This window comes from Olea europaea, unplaced genomic scaffold, assembly GCF_002742605.1.
Source record: "Olea europaea var. sylvestris unplaced genomic scaffold, O_europaea_v1 scaffold3077, whole genome shotgun sequence".
Classification (NCBI taxonomy): Eukaryota; Viridiplantae; Streptophyta; class Magnoliopsida; order Lamiales; family Oleaceae; genus Olea; species Olea europaea.
The window spans coordinates 32,212-52,659 of NW_019249493.1; the positions used below are offsets into that span (position 1 = coordinate 32,212).

At 34.2% G+C, this 20,448-nt stretch overlaps 2 protein-coding genes across 3 annotated transcripts; one reads left to right on the forward strand and one right to left on the reverse strand.

Moving 5' to 3' along the window:
* The first annotated feature begins 792 nt into the window (after positions 1-792).
* On the forward strand, positions 793-7,858 carry LOC111385056 (ABC transporter E family member 2). 2 transcript variants are annotated; one of them, XM_023009415.1, is made up of 12 exons: positions 793-944; positions 1,050-1,174; positions 3,015-3,100; positions 3,198-3,295; positions 3,373-3,490; positions 3,580-3,669; positions 4,921-5,225; positions 5,333-5,528; positions 5,606-5,791; positions 5,894-6,163; positions 7,042-7,287; positions 7,389-7,858. In XM_023009415.1, exons 2-12 carry the CDS (start codon positions 1,069-1,071, stop codon positions 7,506-7,508), a joined length of 1,821 nt encoding a protein of 606 aa, XP_022865183.1. In that variant the 5' UTR covers positions 793-944; positions 1,050-1,068; the 3' UTR covers positions 7,509-7,858. The 2 variants fall into 2 exon arrangements, with proteins under 2 accessions (XP_022865183.1, XP_022865184.1); XM_023009416.1 differs by having other exon boundaries at positions 807-944; positions 1,056-1,174.
* A 1,955-nt stretch (positions 7,859-9,813) lies between these two features.
* On the reverse strand, positions 9,814-19,471 carry LOC111385054 (arabinosyltransferase XEG113-like). Its single transcript, XM_023009413.1, has 12 exons — positions 19,115-19,471; positions 18,817-19,022; positions 17,403-17,508; positions 16,272-16,528; positions 15,946-16,081; positions 12,063-12,157; positions 11,913-11,966; positions 11,596-11,709; positions 11,159-11,257; positions 10,950-11,069; positions 10,404-10,490; positions 9,814-10,286 (listed from the first exon to the last, which is right to left on the reverse strand). Exons 1-12 carry the CDS (start codon positions 19,365-19,367, stop codon positions 10,119-10,121), a joined length of 1,695 nt encoding a protein of 564 aa, XP_022865181.1. The 5' UTR covers positions 19,368-19,471; the 3' UTR covers positions 9,814-10,118.
* Between the last annotated feature and the right edge of the window lie 977 nt (positions 19,472-20,448).

Genomic DNA, 20,448 nt, shown 5'->3' on the forward strand with positions numbered 1-20,448 from the left:
TTGATAATATTGAATATTTAATTTTTTATTTATTTTTATAAAAGAATAATATTTTGAGCATTATTTTTTTTAATTAAGTTGACTTAAATTTTTTTTCTTTTTAAACCAATTTATCATATAAAAAGGTGAAGGAAAATTGTGAAATTATGTGAGAATTTCACTTTATTATTTCAGGACCACGTGAATTCTATTATCAATGAAAGTTTTCATAAGTTCTTTGAATTTTAAAAAAATCTATAAAAATTTAAAAATGAAAATATATAGAAATTCAAAAGACGTCCCTTAATTTCATATAAATTTATAAAAAAATTCATGAAAATTGCAAAAGAAGTTCTAATTGAGCACCCATTTGAGCTTCATTATTCTAAATTATAATGAGGGAAATAATAATATTTTTGGAGAATATATGATTAAAAAAAGAAAAAAATTTAGATTTACGTATAATATTATTTTATTGGAGAATATAAGATTGAGAAGAAGAGAGGAAAAAACCTTAAAGAGTAATTCAGTGGTCAATTTTTGAATTTGTTTTTCAATGGTCATTAATTCGAATCCTTTTAGGACCACTGAGTTGAATATTTAATTGTAAAATTTAGGGTTTCGTCGAATTAGTCAAAGTGTGCGTAAACTGATCCAAATACCCACGGTAATAAAAAAATAATAATAATAATAAATAAATAAATAGGAGAAGGAGGACAAAAAGAATTTTAATTTAATGGCCAAACATGGACTGAATACGACCCCTTGACATTTAGGACGTCACTAAAAATTTATTTTTAGACAAATATTAAGAATTACTGGTTCCACCCCCAAAGATTCTTCTTCTTTATATCGTTGGAACCCTAGTACCCAAGACAACAGCGTAACGCTTCTTCCTGCCACACGCCTCTCTGATTTTCTCTCCATTTCCTTCTCTATACAGTTTACAGTTTTCCATTAATCGGGTATTTTCTATATTCCTAGTAAATATTGTTTATTTAATTAATCAATTTAGGTTTGGGATTTTGATGCGTCTTTTTTTTTTTTTTTTTTAAATTTATCGATAATAGAAAAAGGCAACGGAGAAAGATGTCGGATCAGAAGTTGACGCGTATCGCTATAGTGAGCTCCGACAAGTGCAAGCCGAAAAAGTGCCGTCAGGAGTGTAAAAAGAGCTGCCCTGTCGTCAAAACTGGTAATTTCCTTGTATGCTTGGTTTTGTTTTTATATGTGTGTATTTTATGATATAAAATTTTGATTAGTTTGTTAATTTTGCGGGATTTTATTTGTTCAGTTTTGGAATGGGTTTGGAAGAGGTTTTATTTTTTTTTTGGTCATGGTTATGAAATTGGTTTGCAATCTATGGACATCTACATGAATTTCATGGATAGTAATGAAATAAATGTACTCTTATAAATAAAATCTGGGACAACGATGCAGATGTATTTTACAACTGGACTTGCTTTGCCTCCTTTTACTGAAATAAATAATTCGTTTGCGTTTTCTGGTCAAATCCAATAACTGAACCGAATAGTTGTATTTTCTGTGAAATACAAATCTTATTATTGGGACATTTCGAACATAAGAGTTGATCCTAAGAGTAGAATTCGAGCTAAGGGTAAAATAAGGAAAAAGAACGGGAAGAAGGATCCATTCAAAGATTCTTTTGAGGAATGCCTGGAACAGGACAATTTCTCAAGAATTATAGCTGATGAATCTGATACCATTTTCAATCGTAAGAGCAACTGAAATAATATGGAAAATTATTACATACTTGGGGAAAAAGTTTACTTGATTAAAAAAATCAAACGAGCCATGAGTAGAATATAAGGATTAATTCTGGCTTATAACATCTTCTCAAACTGAAGTCGATTCTCAAAGACAAATCCATTAATCCAAACAACATCGAGGAATCAATTCAATGCTTCATTGAATTAGTGAAAGATTTCTATCCATTCGGACAAGTTCAAATTTCTTTAATCCAGATTGTCCAAGGGTCTTTTATAATGGTTTTGAAATCCATATAATAGTAGTGTAATATTAAATTCCATGGATTCTTGACTATTTGGAACTTCATCATATGACTTCTTTGACAATTTGATTAACAGATGCTGGTAATTAAGGCATAACCTTTTAAAAGTACCACGAATTGAAACCCATAAATCCAAATGCAGCACTGTGTATCCCATTAGATCAACATGTTCAGTTAAAGCTAGGCTCTAATTTTTTGTTACCCGTCCAAATCCTACCCTTGTTGTAGAATGTGAATATTGATTGACAATATTTATCAAAAATGTAGTTTGATAAGTTAACCACGAATGCTAACAAAGTATACTCTTTTTTTTTTTTTACCAATAATTTTGTTGTTAATGCTAGGTTATGTTACTCTGTCAAAAAGAATAAGTGAAGTACTATACAATATTTGGCACGTCTGAGCATATACCCTTGTACATTCTGAATTTGGAATTCGGACTGTGAAGTATATTTCTTCTACTAACTTTTATGCTTCTTTTTATGACCAAGGAGCATTAAACAGGATATTTGTCTGGAATTAGTCTGTTAATTGATCATTTAGAGGAGGATTGCTCATCTCTTACAGTGTAAAATTTGTATTTTTGTTTCGTATCAAGTTAATTTTTAAAATAAAATGATGGTACTGCTTTGGTGACCTAATATATTATTGTTTCCTGACCTTAGTGCATGTTTCTTCTATCGTCCTATTTCACCCTCCTTTTACATTCATTTGTCTAGAATTTGAATGCATCTGCATGTTGGAGATGCATCGTTTGGTTTTACACTCTTAGTTATACAAACAGGAATAGAGAATTTAAGATGCTTGTATATGTATACGGACTATTAATCTCTAACTTTATTCTCTTGGGCTCTGTGTTTACCAAAGTGGAAAAGCTTTCTAGTTTCTAATTTGTGCAAAATGGCGTGGTTTCTTGATTGAAGATTCTTCATTAGTGGGATTGAATGTGATTTGCCATAGTTGGCATTTTTGTTGGCCCACCAGTGTTTCTGTATGGCTGCAGGTAAGCTTTGCATTGAGGTTACTGCTGCCTCCAAAATAGCATTCATCTCAGAGGAGTTGTGCATTGGATGTGGTATATGTGTTAAGGTTTGTGTGATGCAAGATATTCATGTCAGTTGCTCATTGCTTGACAACGAGTTTGCTGGATGGGCTTGTTGACTGCTGCTTACTTCTTGTTTTTCAGAAATGTCCATTTGAAGCCATCCAGATCATCAATCTACCGAAAGACTTGGATAAGGATACTACCCATCGTTATGGTCCAAATACCTTTAAATTGCACAGGTCAGATTAACTGCAGGTTCTGAGATAATTGACTTTTAGCTGTACAGAACTTATCATCATTGTGTATTTCCTCACAGGTTACCTGTCCCAAGACCTGGACAAGTACTTGGCTTGGTTGGAACGAATGGCATTGGAAAATCAACCGCTCTTAAAGTTTTGGCTGGAAAATTGAAACCTAATTTGGGGCGTTTCAATGTAATTTTATTTCTAAAAAGCTAAGTTTTCCCTTCCCCTTTATGAGGTTAACACACTGAATACCATTTCTGTGCTAATTCGCCATGCAGAACCCTCCTGATTGGCAAGAGATCTTGACTTACTTCCGAGGATCTGAGCTGCAGAATTACTTTACTCGCATTCTGGAAGATAATTTGAAGGTCTGTTCTGATAAAATACATTTATGACGTTGGCTATTTTTGTTGATGTTTGATGACTGTACTTCCCTGACTCCTTGTTTTCTGTCCTGGTTTCTCCATATAACCGGACAAAATAATGATTCTATGTTTCTAGTGGTTGCTTCTTGTCACAGATATATGATTTCATTTGCATTTTCCTGGGTTAACAGATAACGTGACTGTATAGCATTGGTTCTGTGATTGATGGAATATGAGTTTTATATCCACTTCTAGCATAAACTTGCTATTAGGAGTGTGAAAAAAGCCTGTTGCTTAAGACTATACGAGTCTGATTTTTGTGAAGCACTAGATTAGGACCTTAACCACTGTGGAAACTGTATTCCAGTCGACCTTCATCGTTGAATTATTGATGTCACATCTGACTTACAGCATCCAGCGATTTCAATTTTTAATGATGTGAAAACTGAATGGTAATATCAAATACTGTGCGTGCCTGTCCTTTTTTTTCCCTGTTCTTACTTTAGATAAACGTTTTTTATCTATCTCTGAGCTAGTACAAAGCTGAGACGAGCTGTTCATTTTGTGGAAGCTAGACACACTTTCTACATGGTTCCCGATCCCAAAATTCTACAGCTTGCATTTCAGCTCTGTATAATGGCTTGAAATTTTACGAATTGTCTGTGTCGCTGTTCTTGTGCAGCCCTGTTTTTCAGACATTGAACTTTGGTTATCCTTTAAGGATGCTATGCACGAGATGAAAGATCCCTTTTGAACAAAACTTTCTCTTTCTGTTTTTTTAAAACATAAAGAAAAATTTCATTAAAATTCATTATGTGACAAAATCTGATATCCATTTATATTTCTATTAGATTGATGCTGATTATGATATTTGATTCAAAATCAAGGTTTGGAATAGATCTAAGTGCTGTCTTGTAGGATCACCAAAATCAGTTTGTTGTGTGGTTCCAGTCTTTTGTTTTATTGAGTTCCTGTCTTGGAAATTGGAGATCAATCACCATATTTTTGTGGATACTATTAATAACTTGAATAATCAATTGCCTACAATCATTTACCTATCGATATTGGTAATTGGACAAATTAACATAAAGTCACTTGATGATGAAGCTCGGCTAAAAGTTCAATTTAATGGTTTTTGCTTCCTGTTTAATCACAATGTTGCTATATGGCATTCCATAAGTGTCTCAATAACTGTAGGTTTTGCATGAAATTATTCTGCTAGTTCTAGCTGTAATATAAATTTCTCCTGAGCAGGCAATCATCAAGCCTCAGTACGTTGATCACATTCCAAAAGCTGTCCAAGGCAATGTTGGCCAAGTGCTAGAGCAGAAAGATGAGAGAGATATGAAAGCAGAACTTTGTTTTGATCTTGAGCTGAATCAGGTTATGGAACGTAATGTAGGAGATTTATCTGGTGGTGAGCTTCAGAGGTTTGCTATTGCTGTTGTCGCAATACAGAATGCAGAGATTTATATGTTTGACGAGCCTTCAAGTTATCTTGATGTGAGACAGAGGCTTAAAGCTGCCCAGGTTATCAGATCTTTGCTCCGGGCTAATAGGTTTTACAATGTCCCCGTGTCTATGCATCAATTTTCTTCATGTATTCACTATTTAATGTTGCAGCTTTCTATATAAGACTTTACATGGTTGATATTTTTCTTCTCAGCTATGTAATTGTCGTAGAGCACGATCTCAGTGTGCTGGATTACTTATCAGACTTCATTTGCTGCCTTTATGGCAAGCCTGGTGCATACGGGGTTGTTACTCTTCCGTTCTCTGTCAGAGAAGGAATTAATATTTTTTTGGCTGGGTTTGTCCCCACAGAAAATCTAAGATTTCGGGATGAATCTCTTACTTTTAAGGTAAATTATGTTCTGGTGCTAGTGACTAGTATTTTTTTTGTAACAGAGCTGACATCGGTGTATTATTCTTCTCTCAGGTTGCTGAGACACCACAAGAAAGTGCTGAGGAAATTGAAACATATGCACGATATAAGTACCCAACAATGACTAAAACCCAGGGCAATTTCAAACTTAAGGTTGTCGAGGGTGAATTTACTGATTCTCAGATCATTGTTATGCTTGGTGAGAATGGGACAGGAAAGACAACATTTATCCGTATGCTGGTACTCTTCCTCTTTATCATGTTTACTTTTCCTGAAATGTGCAGCAAATTAAATCAATATTTATGATAAATGTGTTCTACTATCTCTCTGGTTGAATGGCAGGCTGGCCTATTGAGACCTGATACTGTAGAAGACTCTGATGTGGAGATACCTGAGTTCAATGTCTCTTACAAGCCACAGAAAATCAGCCCAAAGTTTCAAAATAGCGTCAGGCACCTGCTACATCAAAAAATTCGTGATTCATATATGCATCCTCAGTTTGTGTCTGATGTTATGAAGCCACTCCAAATTGAGCAGCTAATGGATCAAGAGGTTGTGAATCTCTCTGGTGGAGAGTTGCAGAGAGTTGCCTTGACCCTATGCCTTGGAAAGGTACACTTTCTTTGAGTATTAAATCATATCATTAATATTTTCGCTTCAAATTTGCTACTGTTAAAAAAAGAGACATGATTGATTTGAATATTATTAGCTTGATATCAATTGGTTGGCGACAATTATGCTTGCAAGTAAGGAAATGCATTCCTTATGCCCTAGGATTTTTCTTGTCAATGTGTTTCTGTTAATGATTATGTTACTTTTTATTTACTTGCATTTTGTCGGCTGAAGCTAGAAAATCAATGACATTGCTGCCTGTGGAAGTAGGGTTGCACTGCCAACCATATTTGTAGTTATAAGATTTATGCTGAATAGACAAAACACGGCATCTTCTGAGCTATGAATTGGTCAGTCTTTCCACATTTCATCTAAGAATTATGTTAGGACACAAGTCTAGATGGCGAAGTTGTTTAATACTCCCTATACTAGCCTTTAATCCTGGGACATTTGAGAAATGATATGGCATTTTTTGTACTTTTCTTAATCTGTTAGCTTTAGAGCATGTTTGGCCATTTTTAAAATCACCTTTTATGATTTATGCACATACTTCCCAAAAAAGCCCAAAAGGCATAGGTTCTTTTTAGCAACATGCTTTTCTAGAATAGCTTTGTAGACTTAATCCTTGTCAGTGCTTAAGTAGTTCATCAATTGTAACAATTTGAAAATTGTGTTTTTCTCCCTTGCATTTCAATTATTTTGAAACAAACAGAAGGTGCCCTTTTTCTTCAGTGTACATGCTTTGTATACTCTCGTAGAGTAAATTGAAAAATTAGAAAAAATCTGATACGAATATTGAAACAAAAAATGGTTTCCTCGATGATTCAAATATGCTAAAAGCACCTGTATAAATTTTTGTATCTACATTTGCAATGCAGCCTGCCGACATATATTTGATAGATGAGCCAAGTGCATATCTCGACTCTGAGCAGCGTATAGTTGCTTCTAAAGTCATAAAGAGGTTCATACTTCATGCAAAGAAAACAGCATTTGTGGTCGAGCATGACTTCATAATGGCAACATACCTGGCAGATAGAGTGATCGTGTATGAGGGGAAGCCATCAATAGATTGTACTGCCAATTCACCCCAATCATTATTGAGTGGGATGAACCTATTCTTATCTGTGAGCCACCTAACTTTATTTTCATTAATTGGTTTTATTTATTTAATTATTATCTTTATTCTAGTTACTCGTTCGTGAATCATTTCATCATTTCCACGCAGCAATTGGACATTACATTTAGACGAGACCCAACAAATTACCGCCCAAGAATCAACAAACTGGATTCAACCAAGGACAGGGAGCAGAAGTCTGCTGGATCTTATTATTACCTTGATGATTAACTCAATTATCAACGTAAGCTTGCGGGATTACCCTTTTCAACTTAGATGTCGAGACAAGTTGCACCCGTCCCATAGGTGCCAATTCTTGAAAATAAAAGGGCTTCATACTACACGTGACGTGATGGATTATGTCAATCAACAAGAGGGCTTTTCGTACCGAAGTAGTTATTACTGCGTTTCAACAATAGATCCGTTTGCTCGGTGTAGTGACGATTTTTGTTACTGTATTCATATATTTACTAGCTGGCTGTGATTGGGATTCGTTTCTCATATTTTCTTTGGACTATTTATGTTGTGTGAGTTTCACTAGAAGGATTTTGTTCTTTATGATATAATTATTTTGACTGGGATTATCGCTTTTGCTTGGATTGGATATTATGCAAACTAAGAACAGCGAGGTAGATTATTGAATAAGAATGTTTGGCTGTTCTTTAATGTCACTACAAATTAATTTTACATTTTAGTTACTTATTTAGCCAAAGATAATTTTCAAATTAATTTTCGAACTTATTCGGAAATAGTTATAGCGAAAAAACCCGCTTTGCCTGAATGGGGCAAGAAAATCCATCCCGAACGGGTTGGTGGGGCATGGGGCGAGGATGCCCCGCCCCAAATCCGCCTGTGACGGAACCAAAAAAAAAAAAAAAAAAAAAAAAAAAAAAAAAAAAATTAAAAAAAAATTTTATTTAGACAATTCATTTGTTAAAAATTAATTTTGAATTTGTATTTTGTTCTTTAATTATATATATATATATATAGTTGTCACGTCCCCCATGCCTCGTGTCCTGCCTCATCTAAAGTGGGCGTGGGGCGGGACGAGGTTTGGGCGAGACGGGACTTGCCCCGTTCCGAACTCGATCCGTTGTCATTTCTATTTGAAAAGAAAGTTCTAAGCATCGAGTTATTGCTTGTGAATGTTAAAAGCATCGAAATGTTTTTTAATTATTTTTAGTAAAAAATCCATTTCAAGAGTTCCATTTATTATTCTGTCAAATGTAAAACGTGTTTATGGTTTTATCAGAGAAAAAAAAATGATTATTATGTTGGTCTTATTTGTAATGCTTGTAGAAAGCAAGGCTGCTTTTCATATTAGTCTCGCTGTAGCCAATTAATCTCAATAATTGTTCCTTCATGAACTAGTTAATCAAATGCAAGCTCCTTGTCTGACGAATTCCTCGTTTAGCTCCAAGTATGAACGGAGAAAAAAAAAATGTTAATAATATATTTGATATGTTAGACGCAGGTCAAGCCAAAAAAAAAACAAAAAATCGATTAAATCATTCATACTGAATTGGGGCGAGTTGGTCTGATGCAGGTAATTGATTTGGTTTATTTTTATTTTATTTTTTCGAATATAAAATCCTGATGGATTGGATTAGATATTGTTTGAAGTAGAAAACCATCGGTTAAGTTTTTTAAGAAAAATCAAAATGAAAAGATAAGTTCTAATCTCACATTTAAATCTTGATTCACTCTAATCTAAGTAATAGCGATGGAAATTTTCTTTTATAAGCTCATTATGTTATATATTTTTTTCTCCATACTCAGTCAGACTACGTAATGTATAAAAAAAGTAACAGAATTTTTAAATTTTCAATTGATCTACTCTATTAACCCAATTTTATTTGTTAATTAATAACTCTTGTAATATAAAGTTATTTTAGTTTCTGTAATCTAAGCAGATCCAAAACTTGGTTAATTTTTTTTTTTTTTGAAAAATTTAATTTAGAGTAAAAGTCCAACCCGACTAACCAAACCATTAGAGTAGGTTTGTTTAGATTAAAATTCATCCAAATCGACTAATTTGGTTGTGATATAGGGTTAGAATCAAAACCCAAACCGTCTAATTTGGTTGTGGTCTTGAGTTAGAATCAAAACAACCCAAACAAAATCGCGCTCAGGTTTGCTTATACAGATTAAAGTGAAAGAAGCAATTATTCACTTAAAAGAGCATATTTCTTGCCTATTAGCAAATATGCTCAAGGTTGTCAAAATACTCGTATTTATCTTTATGCAGACTCTAACAAAATACTTACGAGTAAAAATATAAAAAAATCACCCATTCTTCTATGCCTAGAAAAGTCTGCCGATATCGAGTTTGAATGAAACATGCAGCAAATTCCCACAGCAGGAAAAAAAAATGTACAAGGTATGATTGGAGCTGAATCTTTGAATGATTAGCTCTCTTGCTTAAAATCAATTTTTTATTTAATTTTATCATTTTATTATTTTTGTACAGTAAGCATAGATACTTCAAACCAAAAAGCTAAACCATAGTGTGTAAATAAGAACAATACCATCTAGCATCAGTCTAGATGACCACACTCGACATGTTTAATTAAATGAATCATGTGAAGTTGCATTTAAATGAATCTATCATTTAATGCCATGTAGTTACCACATAGACAGATGTCTAACATCAGTGATGATGAGTAACATTACTTTTGTAGATAAATATTAAGATACAACAACGATAAATATGGATAGATGTCTCTTGATGTAAAGAATGGGTGTTAGGCATATGGAACAGCTACAAATATTCCGTGGCTTCTATCTCTCCACTTCCCAACGACAATGGCGTAGCAGCATATACAAACATTGGGTCGAGCCTTACCAAGGAGGATGATCCTCTTGTGGCGTTTGGGGAGGAATTGGTTTCCAACCGGGCTTCTCATCCCAATACATGTCATAATATATGTGACCCGGAGTGTGATCCTCCACGCAACACCAAATGCCCACATACCGTTTCATTCGATTTCTGAATTTTTCCTCCCGTTTCTGATCATGCAAATATGTGCATTGAGAACTAGAATATGTTCTTTTAAGTGTATCAGAAGCTTCAATCTGGAAGTAAAACTCGAATACAAAAACAAATAAAGAAAGAAAAACGCGTACCTTGTCTGTGAAACCTAAAAATGCACCTTGCATTGATGAGAACTGAATGACTTTAACATCCTTGAATGATGAGAATATTGTCTTAAACTGCATGGAACAAACAAGTCAAAAACAACAATTCGTCGTCTGTGAATATGAAGATTTGAAATGGGCACATGAAAGTTGAAACATCAATCTTATAGAGTGAAGAACAATCTAGAGAATGTTCTGATGATTAAACTGATTTTTCCTCACAGGATAGAACAGTTGACCAGCATGATTGTTGTTTTAGAGCCTGTTTGGAAATTATTTTGAGAATTGATTTTTTGATTGTTAGGAGAAAGTGGGGTTCACCTGTGAGAGAAGAAGTCAAATATGACGGCTGGAATAGTGAAATAACGGTCAAACAATCAATTTTTTGGGAGGAAAAATCGCTCCCAAACATGCCCTTATTATAAAGCATGAGTCAATTCTAAATAGGGTATTTAGCAAAACTGCAAACTGAAAACAACAAACCAAATGATCGTAAGTTTCTGATTAATTTGAGATATAAAAATCTACAATTACCGTTTCTTCAGTACTGCGCTTAGGGAACTTGAGAACTCCCACTTGACTTGTAGTGTTTGAAACTTGACAACCTTGTGACCCCTCTTGACAAAGATGCACGTCAAGCCATGACTCTTTTACCTTAAAGAAATGGAATGGAATAGTCAGGTTTTGATAGATGGACTAATGAAATGAGTGATCTTTGTTATACTTGGAGATGAGAGGTTCACCTTCTGGGGCAAAAGTGGGTTTTCAAAGAAAGAATATTCCCTAAAATTAATCTTTGGCCCCATTTCCTCCTCCGGAAATTCCTTCAACATTACATTAACCTGAAGTACAAGATGAATAATTGAAATGTATCAGACCGAAATAAAATAAACAAAATAACATAATATATATACAATTCTGTTTACATAGTTTTCATTTTTTTTTTCATTTTTTTTTCCACTACGTGACAAAACTAATAATTGAAAATATGAGAAAAGCAAGACCATCACGGAAATTCCTCTGAACACTACCAATTTTTTCTTTTTAATTCCGGGTGATATCAAATAGGGATTGTAAAAAAAGAGTTAAGAGATGAAGTAAATGGACATTTCTTTCATTTTCGATTCTTTTAGCAAGACGACGGAAGGCCACATGGAAGTTCAGCAAACTGATCAAATACCTCAAACACATGATCCAATGGACATATAAATGGTTGCCTTGTCAAAGTGCCCACCAAAACCCCAGGATGTCCAAACCACAATCTATCCAACCTGCACCATAGTGGAGGCATTACCTAAAATGACAAAAAATGAAAAAGACAGATCAAAACCTGAACCTGAAACAACAATTGTTAACAAACTAGTAAATTCAACAAGTCAATACAATTTTTATGTTAGATCAATCATCAAAGATATGTTATCTTTTTCTATCCAGATGCTTTTACTAAAAACTCCACGAGAAAGAGAGAAATTCTCATAAAAGCAGAACAGTTCTCACCAGTGTACGGTTCAATAATGAAGCAATGGCAAGTGCAGTCCTTATTTGTTTGATCTGAAATCATTTTGGCTGATGATTAGAAAAGATACGACATGGACAGTCCTCATCATGTTATAGAGAATCAATATAAAGAAATCTACAAGCACATACTTGGTAATTAACCAGAGTGAAGTGTGACTCTACGTTATGCTTGCCATCTAATAACAAGCTCTTGGGAATAGATGGTTTAAATATCAAGAATCCTCCTGCATACGATTTTCAGAAGAATTAGAATTGAATGCACCCTTGACAAATAAGAAATGGAGAAGCTTAAGGGCAATACTTCTACACTCAGGTCTGTCAAATTCTGAATTGAGCAATAAATTACAAAATGATTACCTAGAAAAAATCACAATAGGGATCACATTAATAGCGAAATTCACCTTTGACTCTTCCTTTTCGAAGTTCAACTATTCGATGCAAGATACATTAAATTGATATGGATAAATGTACATATCCTAGGACATAAGTTCAATTAACAGAAAATGTCCTCCTGTTGATATTAAATTAATGCTTGGTAAATTAGTAGCAGAAACATAAAATGCCAAAACCAAATATTTAGAGGGAAGAAAAGAGAAAATTAAGAGAGAAAACATTGTGCATGCGTCTGAATTTTGGTTCAAGATTTAGTGAGAAGAGCCCTTTGTTTCGATCAAAAGTTCAGTCCAAGAATTTTGATTAGGTTTGGAGCGTTGTTGGTATATGCACAAACAGATTGGAATCAATCAATGGCCAGTAATGTTATATACATCTTTATTCAAGTTCTTGTGATGTTTCTTCGATTTGGTTACTAAAGAACAAGATTCCTTCACTTTAGTTAAATACTGTTTCTTTCACTTCAAAAATAGTTATAATTGATTTAATAGCATGTTTTCTTCGCTTGTTGAGATATTGGAACCGTCTAATCGCTTTTAGGGGGATTTCATGAAAAAAGTTTTAAATACCATAATTAAGCTTGCTGTTTTTCAATTTCCAGCAATGTCACATTTCTGTTTTGGCAGGATTTCATGACCTTATATGCCAAATATGATTTCACGAATATTCATGGTATTAGTAGAACCAGGGAGCTATGTGTGAAAATAATTTCATCTGACTTTTTAATAATTTTCTGAAGTTGGGCGAGATTGCAACAGCAAAGAATTTACTTAAGAGATTTGCATTATTTAAATCATAAAACCAGATTCTGCCCTTATAATATGTTATCCTATGTGAAATTATTTTTTGAACAATATAAAATACATGAATTAAATATTCATGTGTCAAAGTTTCTAAATTTTCTGAGTAAAGGCGTTGCTGAAAATTCCCAACAAAAACTTCCTTCTCCCTCCAGTGATTGAAGGTCATCCCGACCCTGGATGTGCACTAATTTTGATATGGACTTACCTTAGGGTGTTTTTAAAATTTGGCACTAGTTTCAGATTTCTCAGATATTGTTCAAGGGGCATTAATTTTTGAGTAAAACTTGGCAAATCTATCCAACTGGTAAAGATTAATAAAAATGAGTTTGGCACAAGAATTTTCCACTTTAAAACTTAAAAGTTAATGGCCCTACTTAAGATTAGAAGTTGAGAGTTGGGGCATCACATTACACTTGTGAGTCATACTACGAAATTATAAGAGAGGGTGATTGAGCATATATGCCAAAGAAATCTACTATGAAAGCAATTTACCTGCTTAGAGATTGATGCAAAAGGATAAAGAGTAAAAAAAAAAAAAAAAAAAAAAAAAAAAAAAAAAAAGTTAGCATATAGTTTTATAGATTTAGGAAATGCATGATACGGTGTCTAAGGAGGTAATACAGAGAAAATGTACTTTTTATAGTTTACAAAAGATATTTATTATGTAGCAATAATGAGAGCTGGAAAACTTCCTATCAGCATAAGCTTTCATCAAGGTTCCGGCTTATGTTATCTGTTTATGACAAGTTTTAGTTAATGAGACTAAAAGGGGGTTAACTTGTAAATTAGAACTTTGTAGGAGTATTACAGAATCTAAAGGTTTTAGGTTAAGAACAAGAAACAATACAGTGTCCTTTTTACTAATGATAAGAATAACGATACTAGCTGTATCACTACTTAGGATCACATTGTCCCAAAAGTGGTTGTTTCAGGTACTTATGTAAAATCATTAGTAAAGGAGGACATCAAGAGGACAACCGTGTTGATAAAATGGAGAAGCACTACAAAGATTCTAATTGATAGGAAAATACCTATAAGGTTAAAAGGGAAGTTACACGAAATGGTTATTAGACATACTTCCATTAGATTAACGTAGCAGAAATAAGGATGTTAAGATTGACAATGCTAGAATATTTGAGATACAAGATTATGATAAATGAACAGTTGGCGGTGGAACCAATTGAGAATATATTAAAAGAACAACAGCTTAAGCGGTTGGAGCATGTCTTGCATTGACCTAATCAGACTCCTTTCCAAAAGAGTGAATTAATCCCATTAGAACAATTTAGAAGAGGTAAACGTACACTAAAATTAACACAATCAATTGTGGTTACCAAGGATATGATTGCACTGAAACTTCCAATAGATGCAGTAATGGATGGAACAGTATAAAAAATGATTCATCTAGCCTACTCCAAATTTATCAGAAATACAACCAAAAGCTTGTTTGAGAAGCATTTCTGAATGGTATAAATTATAAATAGATAGAAATGAGTGGTTGATAATGTATAGTACTTGTGAGTTTCCTGAAATCTGGATAAAAATTAGTTTGCTGGATTAAAAATAATTTATAAACATTAGCGAAACATGGGCTTAGCTTACTGTTATTGTGGAGAAAATGAGAAAGTTAGGGATAAGGAAACTAAACTTAAAAGACTAAAGTAAAATAAGGCTTGGTACATCTTTGGATTCTAAACCATTAGAGAAGGGACTTTTTTTCATATGCAAAACACTAGCATTACCGTTAAGTTTTCAGGCGCCATCAGGTAAGGCTGATGGGGTTTGGATTCCCAGACCATATATATAAAAACACAAAACACAAGAACAAGAGAAAGGAAGGCGTAAACTTGACCTCCCAGAAGCAAAAAGATGCAACATATGAAGAGATGCAAATAAGAGGGGAAGTACTACTTCAAATACAAAATAAGCACAGAAAATCAAGCTAACATTCTCTAATGTGAGGAAGTCCATATCTATCTATCAATCTGTACAAGAGCTTGAAGACGTCGTGGGAGGTCAAGGGGACCATACTCCTGACAATGGCGTTGATCCTACCCCTCAGATGCAAGTGAATCGACTACCTGGTTGGGTTGGTTCCCATTTCGATACATGAGAAAGGACTTCTGTGAAAACAGGTTGAATTTCCTAAAATTTTGCGAGAAAGACTAGCAACCTATCAAGTGTGGTTCTATTGCAATTGACAAGAATTTTCCTAACGGCTAAGTAAATTCATTTATATTATAAAGATGAACTATTAGGAGACAGTTGGCCATTTATACTCATTGGACAAATACCTAGCAAACTTGAATTTGGGAGGCTCGTATCAAGTAAGACAAGAAGAGATTTCCTGATGGTTATCTGAAATGATGTGATCTTGCAAAAATATTAGAGACTTGGATTTCCTCATGTTTAAACTTTTGTGGTATATCTTCTCCGAAACAATGTGATTTTGCAAGAATATAAACAGCAGAATACTGCCTGATTTAGAGTCTAGCCAGTTTTTTATTTTGAATCTTTTTTATTTTATTCAATGTGGCAAGCGGACTTTTATTTAACTAAGCAAGTGAACAACTTGTTCTCATCACAACCAAGCCATCTCATGGCAGTCTGTTGACAGATGACACCAACTTCAAGTTGAGATAAGCATCATGTGAATTATGACATGAACCACAATGTTCCAGAGAAATTTGACATCGCTTTCTGGATAAAATAAGTAAATTGTGAAAAAGAATCACTGGGGAAGGATTGATGGACATCTTTCTTCGAGACAACGAGATTGTTGTACAAGGCTGTAAAGTCGGAAAATTGATATAAACCTGGAGAATCATAGTATTCTGGTGGATCGTAGAAAACCTTAGCTTCACGCAGCCGATGGCGCTTCCCCTCAGTACCAGCATATTGAAAAGTGGTATGTACAGCATAGGGCTCCAATTTGAGTTGTTCATATATAGCCTGACAATTAGCACAAGGTTGAGGAAATCTCTTGAGTGATGTAGCCTTTCGGATATTCAAGATTTAGACTATAGACAGGAATAATATTATAGAGAATTTTTTGTAATCTTCTATTCTTTTCTTTTCTTATTTACTTTGCAGTCAAGTGTACATCAGAAATTGAGGTCATACAGAAATCACAAACAAAAACCTGGATGAAGTACGTATGTCCACTGCAAAAGATGCTCGCTGGGAGAAGTCCCAGTTTGAGGTTTCCATCATAAGCATAAACAAGTCCACTATCTTCATCAACGGATGGCCCCAGCTGCCTGCGAATGATCTCATTGAAACCATTTTGATCCCATATCGTTTCATCTGCTAGAAGCATTTCTTTCCATTCTTTGGCCAACTTTTTTGAAGAATCTGTTGGCCTCCAATGAAAAATTCCAATGTTGTAGGCAGCACCAGCTGTGCACAAAATGGAAAAACGAATATAAATTGGCTGCGGCAGATAAAATTAATACCTAATTTAAAAAAAAAAAAAAAAAAATTAACAAAGGCCCCATTGTTTGAAAATAATGTCCATTTTCCATGAGCATAAGCTTTTAACTTTTGTTGAGATAATTAAAAAAGAACCATGTAGCATCAACTTATCGACTTTATCTACTTCCAACTGTATGTTTGGTAAAGCTTCTTACAGATTATAAGCTGCGGGTCCTACAAAGTGTGTGGATAAAAGTGCGGATTCTACAAAATGTGTAGACAAAAATGATGTTTGATCAACTTATAAGCTTGAAAAAAGCTTTACCAAACATATCCAAATTATACAAAAGATTCATAACTTATTTTAACCTTGTGTCTCTCAAAATAATATACCTTCTACGGTCACCTAAATCATCATGCCAGATCAAGTCGCCAAATCAATTCATCATTTTAAAACACAAACTATAACAAGAAAAATTACAAACTTAACCTTATTCCCATTAAATTTGAGGTTGACTACACAGATCTCTTTTCACTACTGAGTTTGGACCATTACTACACCTACTGGAAGATCCAAGGAATCATATTCTTCATAACCACAGCAGTATGGAATGAGTATAAAAATTAACCCGTAAACACATTGCAAATGCATCACCATCGAAAAGGTAAAAAAGAAAGAAAAAAGAGTACAGATGGAGTTCTATGCATCTGTCCTCTTTGCCATGTAGAGGAGAAAAAAAGAGGTGCAACCCTTTCTTTGAAGGCTGCCTGATAAAACACGACAAGGATTGAACAATCTGCAAGGTCATTGTGCTTGACAACCTATAAATAAAACAGAGATGAGCAAGAGAAGCTTTACTTTGTTGCCAAACGTCCAATCTGTCATCGAAAACTGTAGGTGCGACTTGATCACTAGAAGTTAACACATCTGCTTCAGGGAAACGTGCAAGATATGGAAGAGGATCCTGTTCAAGGGAAATTGATGTCAGTGAAAAGAATGCAGCAACAAGAAACTGGATTGGGACTCTGGAGGAAGGAGTCTGTTGAAAGCGTACTATGTTTATTAGGGATAAAAAGCTCAAAAGCAATGGAAGCGTGCATTGAGAATTAGAAAGATGGCAGTAGCAAGTATTTGAAAAAGCTAGTAGCCCCTTTTTTTTTTTTTTTTCTACCAGAAGATCATCTAGAAAAGCTTTAAAAGGATGAAGATTAGAGAACAAATTGAGTATACTAATAACTGGAATTTCAAAACTCATATGTGTTATTGTGTAAACACACACACAAAATATTCACATATACTCACCAAGATGAACTAGCTTGCTACCCACTTCTTTTCTCACCGGCCAAATGAAGAAAAATTAAGTCTAATAAAAAGAACTACTCTCTTGTTCTTCCTTCAGCCCAGTTTTCAAATAATCAAATAAGAAAGACAGAGATAGAAATCAATTCTTCATTTAAGATGAAAGGATGGAGAATTAATTCCATAACAACTGATAACGAACATGGAACATAATTGTGAAAGTTAATGGACATCTTCATATTATGGAACAATATTGTGGATGTTAGGGGAGAAAGTTGAAAAATTGTAGGGAGATCATAAGATAGTGGAGTATTATTTCTCCACAAACTGTAAGGGTGTAAACTACCTATAAATTACTTCAATCCCTACACATTAACATACTTTCTATGCACGTATGCACAAAACATCATGTTTTATGTACATATTTTGATATATTGTGCGGTCAAAGAAAGGTACAAGTAGCGTATGCCATTGAGCTTGGATCATTACTGCAGATTGGTTAAATATTTATGATGGGCTGTTATATCTTGGAGGGTGAATATCTTGAGGTTTTTTGCACTGGTTCCTTCAAACATTAAATGACATAGGGTGTGCATCTCCTCCTCAAAGAGAGCGAGAGTGCAAGATACACGTGCTTCATAGTAACTATTTACCTTTACACATGTTTGTGTCCGAACTTCGCTTATTATTTGATTATCTAACTGTTGTATCTCAACTCAAAATGTTTTTGAAGAGGAATCAACAAGATCTTTATATGCAATCTGTGTGGATTCTATCCATAGGATTGCAGTTCATTGGAAGCAGATTTTCATAGGTAACTTAATACTTCATTTTATAGAAAAAATAGCTTGCCAGCATTAGAAGAACGTTTGACATTAAAAAGATGAATTTAGGCGCATTGGTAAATCAGCACAAGGATGGCAGCATCCGCAAAAGAGCTTATAGAAGAAAACAAGCTTTACAGATAGATTACCTTTAGCCAGACCATATCAGTGTCGCACATCAGTAATTCAAAGCCGAAAGGTAAGATAGAATCTATCAAAATAACCTTTTCTCTCCCCATTTTGTGAAATGTTGGAGAGCCCCAACCAACATCTATTGTGCTCATATGACTACCCATATCAAAAACTGGAATGCCTTTCCAATAAAGAGCCTCTAACAGTTTTGTGTCCATGGCACCTAGGAATAAATATGGTGTTTTTGTTAGCCTAGGAACATGACCAACCACAGCGAAACGTTCTTCCATGCAATGAGAATACTGAGAAAATTACCAATGAGAAGGTTATCAACACCCAAATCTGTCAAGTGTTTAACCCAAGTCAGGATGAAATCCATGAAAGCAAAGTTACCAAAGGTCACTACTACAACATTATTCTTCACTCTTTGCTGAACTAGTTCCTTTGTCAGTTTAAAGCTCTTCAGGTGTGGAATTTTAGAACCAGGAGGGGGCACCTCCCAAATAGGTTTCAGCAATTTGCTTTGAGGCTGGGAGGTTGGTTCTGGCACTGCATCTGCTTCTTTCATATGAGAGTCATTAGATGGTCGATCTAAGGGCAGGCGACCTGCATCTGGAATAAGAAATGCCAGGGTTAACCAAAAAACAAATAAGACATGTCCAGTGAATGCAGAGATTGATCATGTAAGAGATGTATTTATAGTGCCAGATCAAGGTGAACATTTTGAAAATCCAACAGCCCCACATCAGTGGCGCTTCCATGATTTCTCTACTTATCCCTGTGATGACAAGAAAACTGTTCTTCAATTTATTCTTCTAACAAAAAGCAGGTTGAAGTGAAGGAAATTACATAACTAATGTAACAAAGCAACTTCGAGAAAACCAATGGAGAGCTATTTAAAGATTACAACATGTTTCATAGCTCATTCCCAAGCAAGACCACGATGCTCAAGGCTAAGCGTGAAAAATGGAAATTTTCATGATACAGAAATAATCAGTATTTCGTAAACGATTCAGAAGGCAAACAGAAAATTTTGACTAATAAACACGTTAGATCTATGGAAAGAGAATTAGATATGTTATAAAGAGACTTAATTATTTGGAAATATTATAAAGTTGACCCTTGCTAAATTCCTTTTTTGAAGAAAATAGAAGGGTCATAAATCTATCTCAAAAATACATCAGAATCAACGTTACAGCTATTTTAGAGGTTTTGTCCCATGCAATCTGATTTAACTAATATGTTTGTCAAAGTAAAGATAGATATCGAACATATGATCATTTAGAGTTACTATAGCGCCTAAATTAAATTTAAGCTTACAATATATTCATCGACTCAGAGAGAAAAAATCTAGCTAGGTATGAATGATTAAGAAATTTTAAACCATTGTTTAAGCTCAAAATAATTACAGTTGCTCCAATCACACAGGAATTAAACATGAGAAAAATAATTTTTTCACCATCTTTCCTGAACTCTCTCACTGAATTTCTTTAAAAGGAAATTAATAAATAGCAGACAAATAATACAGAAAATTCAAAACTCTTCCATTCATCACTGAAGCATTCATTCCCCAAGCTCACAAAAGTCATTTGACCTATGGCCATAAGATAGTGTGATCCCCAGTTCAAACTTTTTTGGATCCCATTCAC

Coding starts and splice junctions, on each gene's coding strand:
- LOC111385054 (XM_023009413.1), bottom strand. CDS start 19,367: ATGAAAGAAGCAGATGCAGTGCCAGAACCAACCTCCCAGCCTCAAAGC. Junction 17,509..18,816: donor CTGATATGGTCTGGCTAAAG/GTAATCTATCTG, acceptor TCCCTTGAACAG/GATCCTCTTCCATATCTTGC. Junction 11,070..11,158: donor ACCCACTTTTGCCCCAGAAG/GTGAACCTCTCA, acceptor CATTTCTTTAAG/GTAAAAGAGTCATGGCTTGA.
- LOC111385056 (XM_023009415.1), top strand. CDS start 1,069: ATGTCGGATCAGAAGTTGACGCGTATCGCTATAGTGAGCTCCGACAAG. Junction 3,670..4,920: donor TTCTGGAAGATAATTTGAAG/GTCTGTTCTGAT, acceptor TCTCCTGAGCAG/GCAATCATCAAGCCTCAGTA. Junction 5,792..5,893: donor CAACATTTATCCGTATGCTG/GTACTCTTCCTC, acceptor GTTGAATGGCAG/GCTGGCCTATTGAGACCTGA.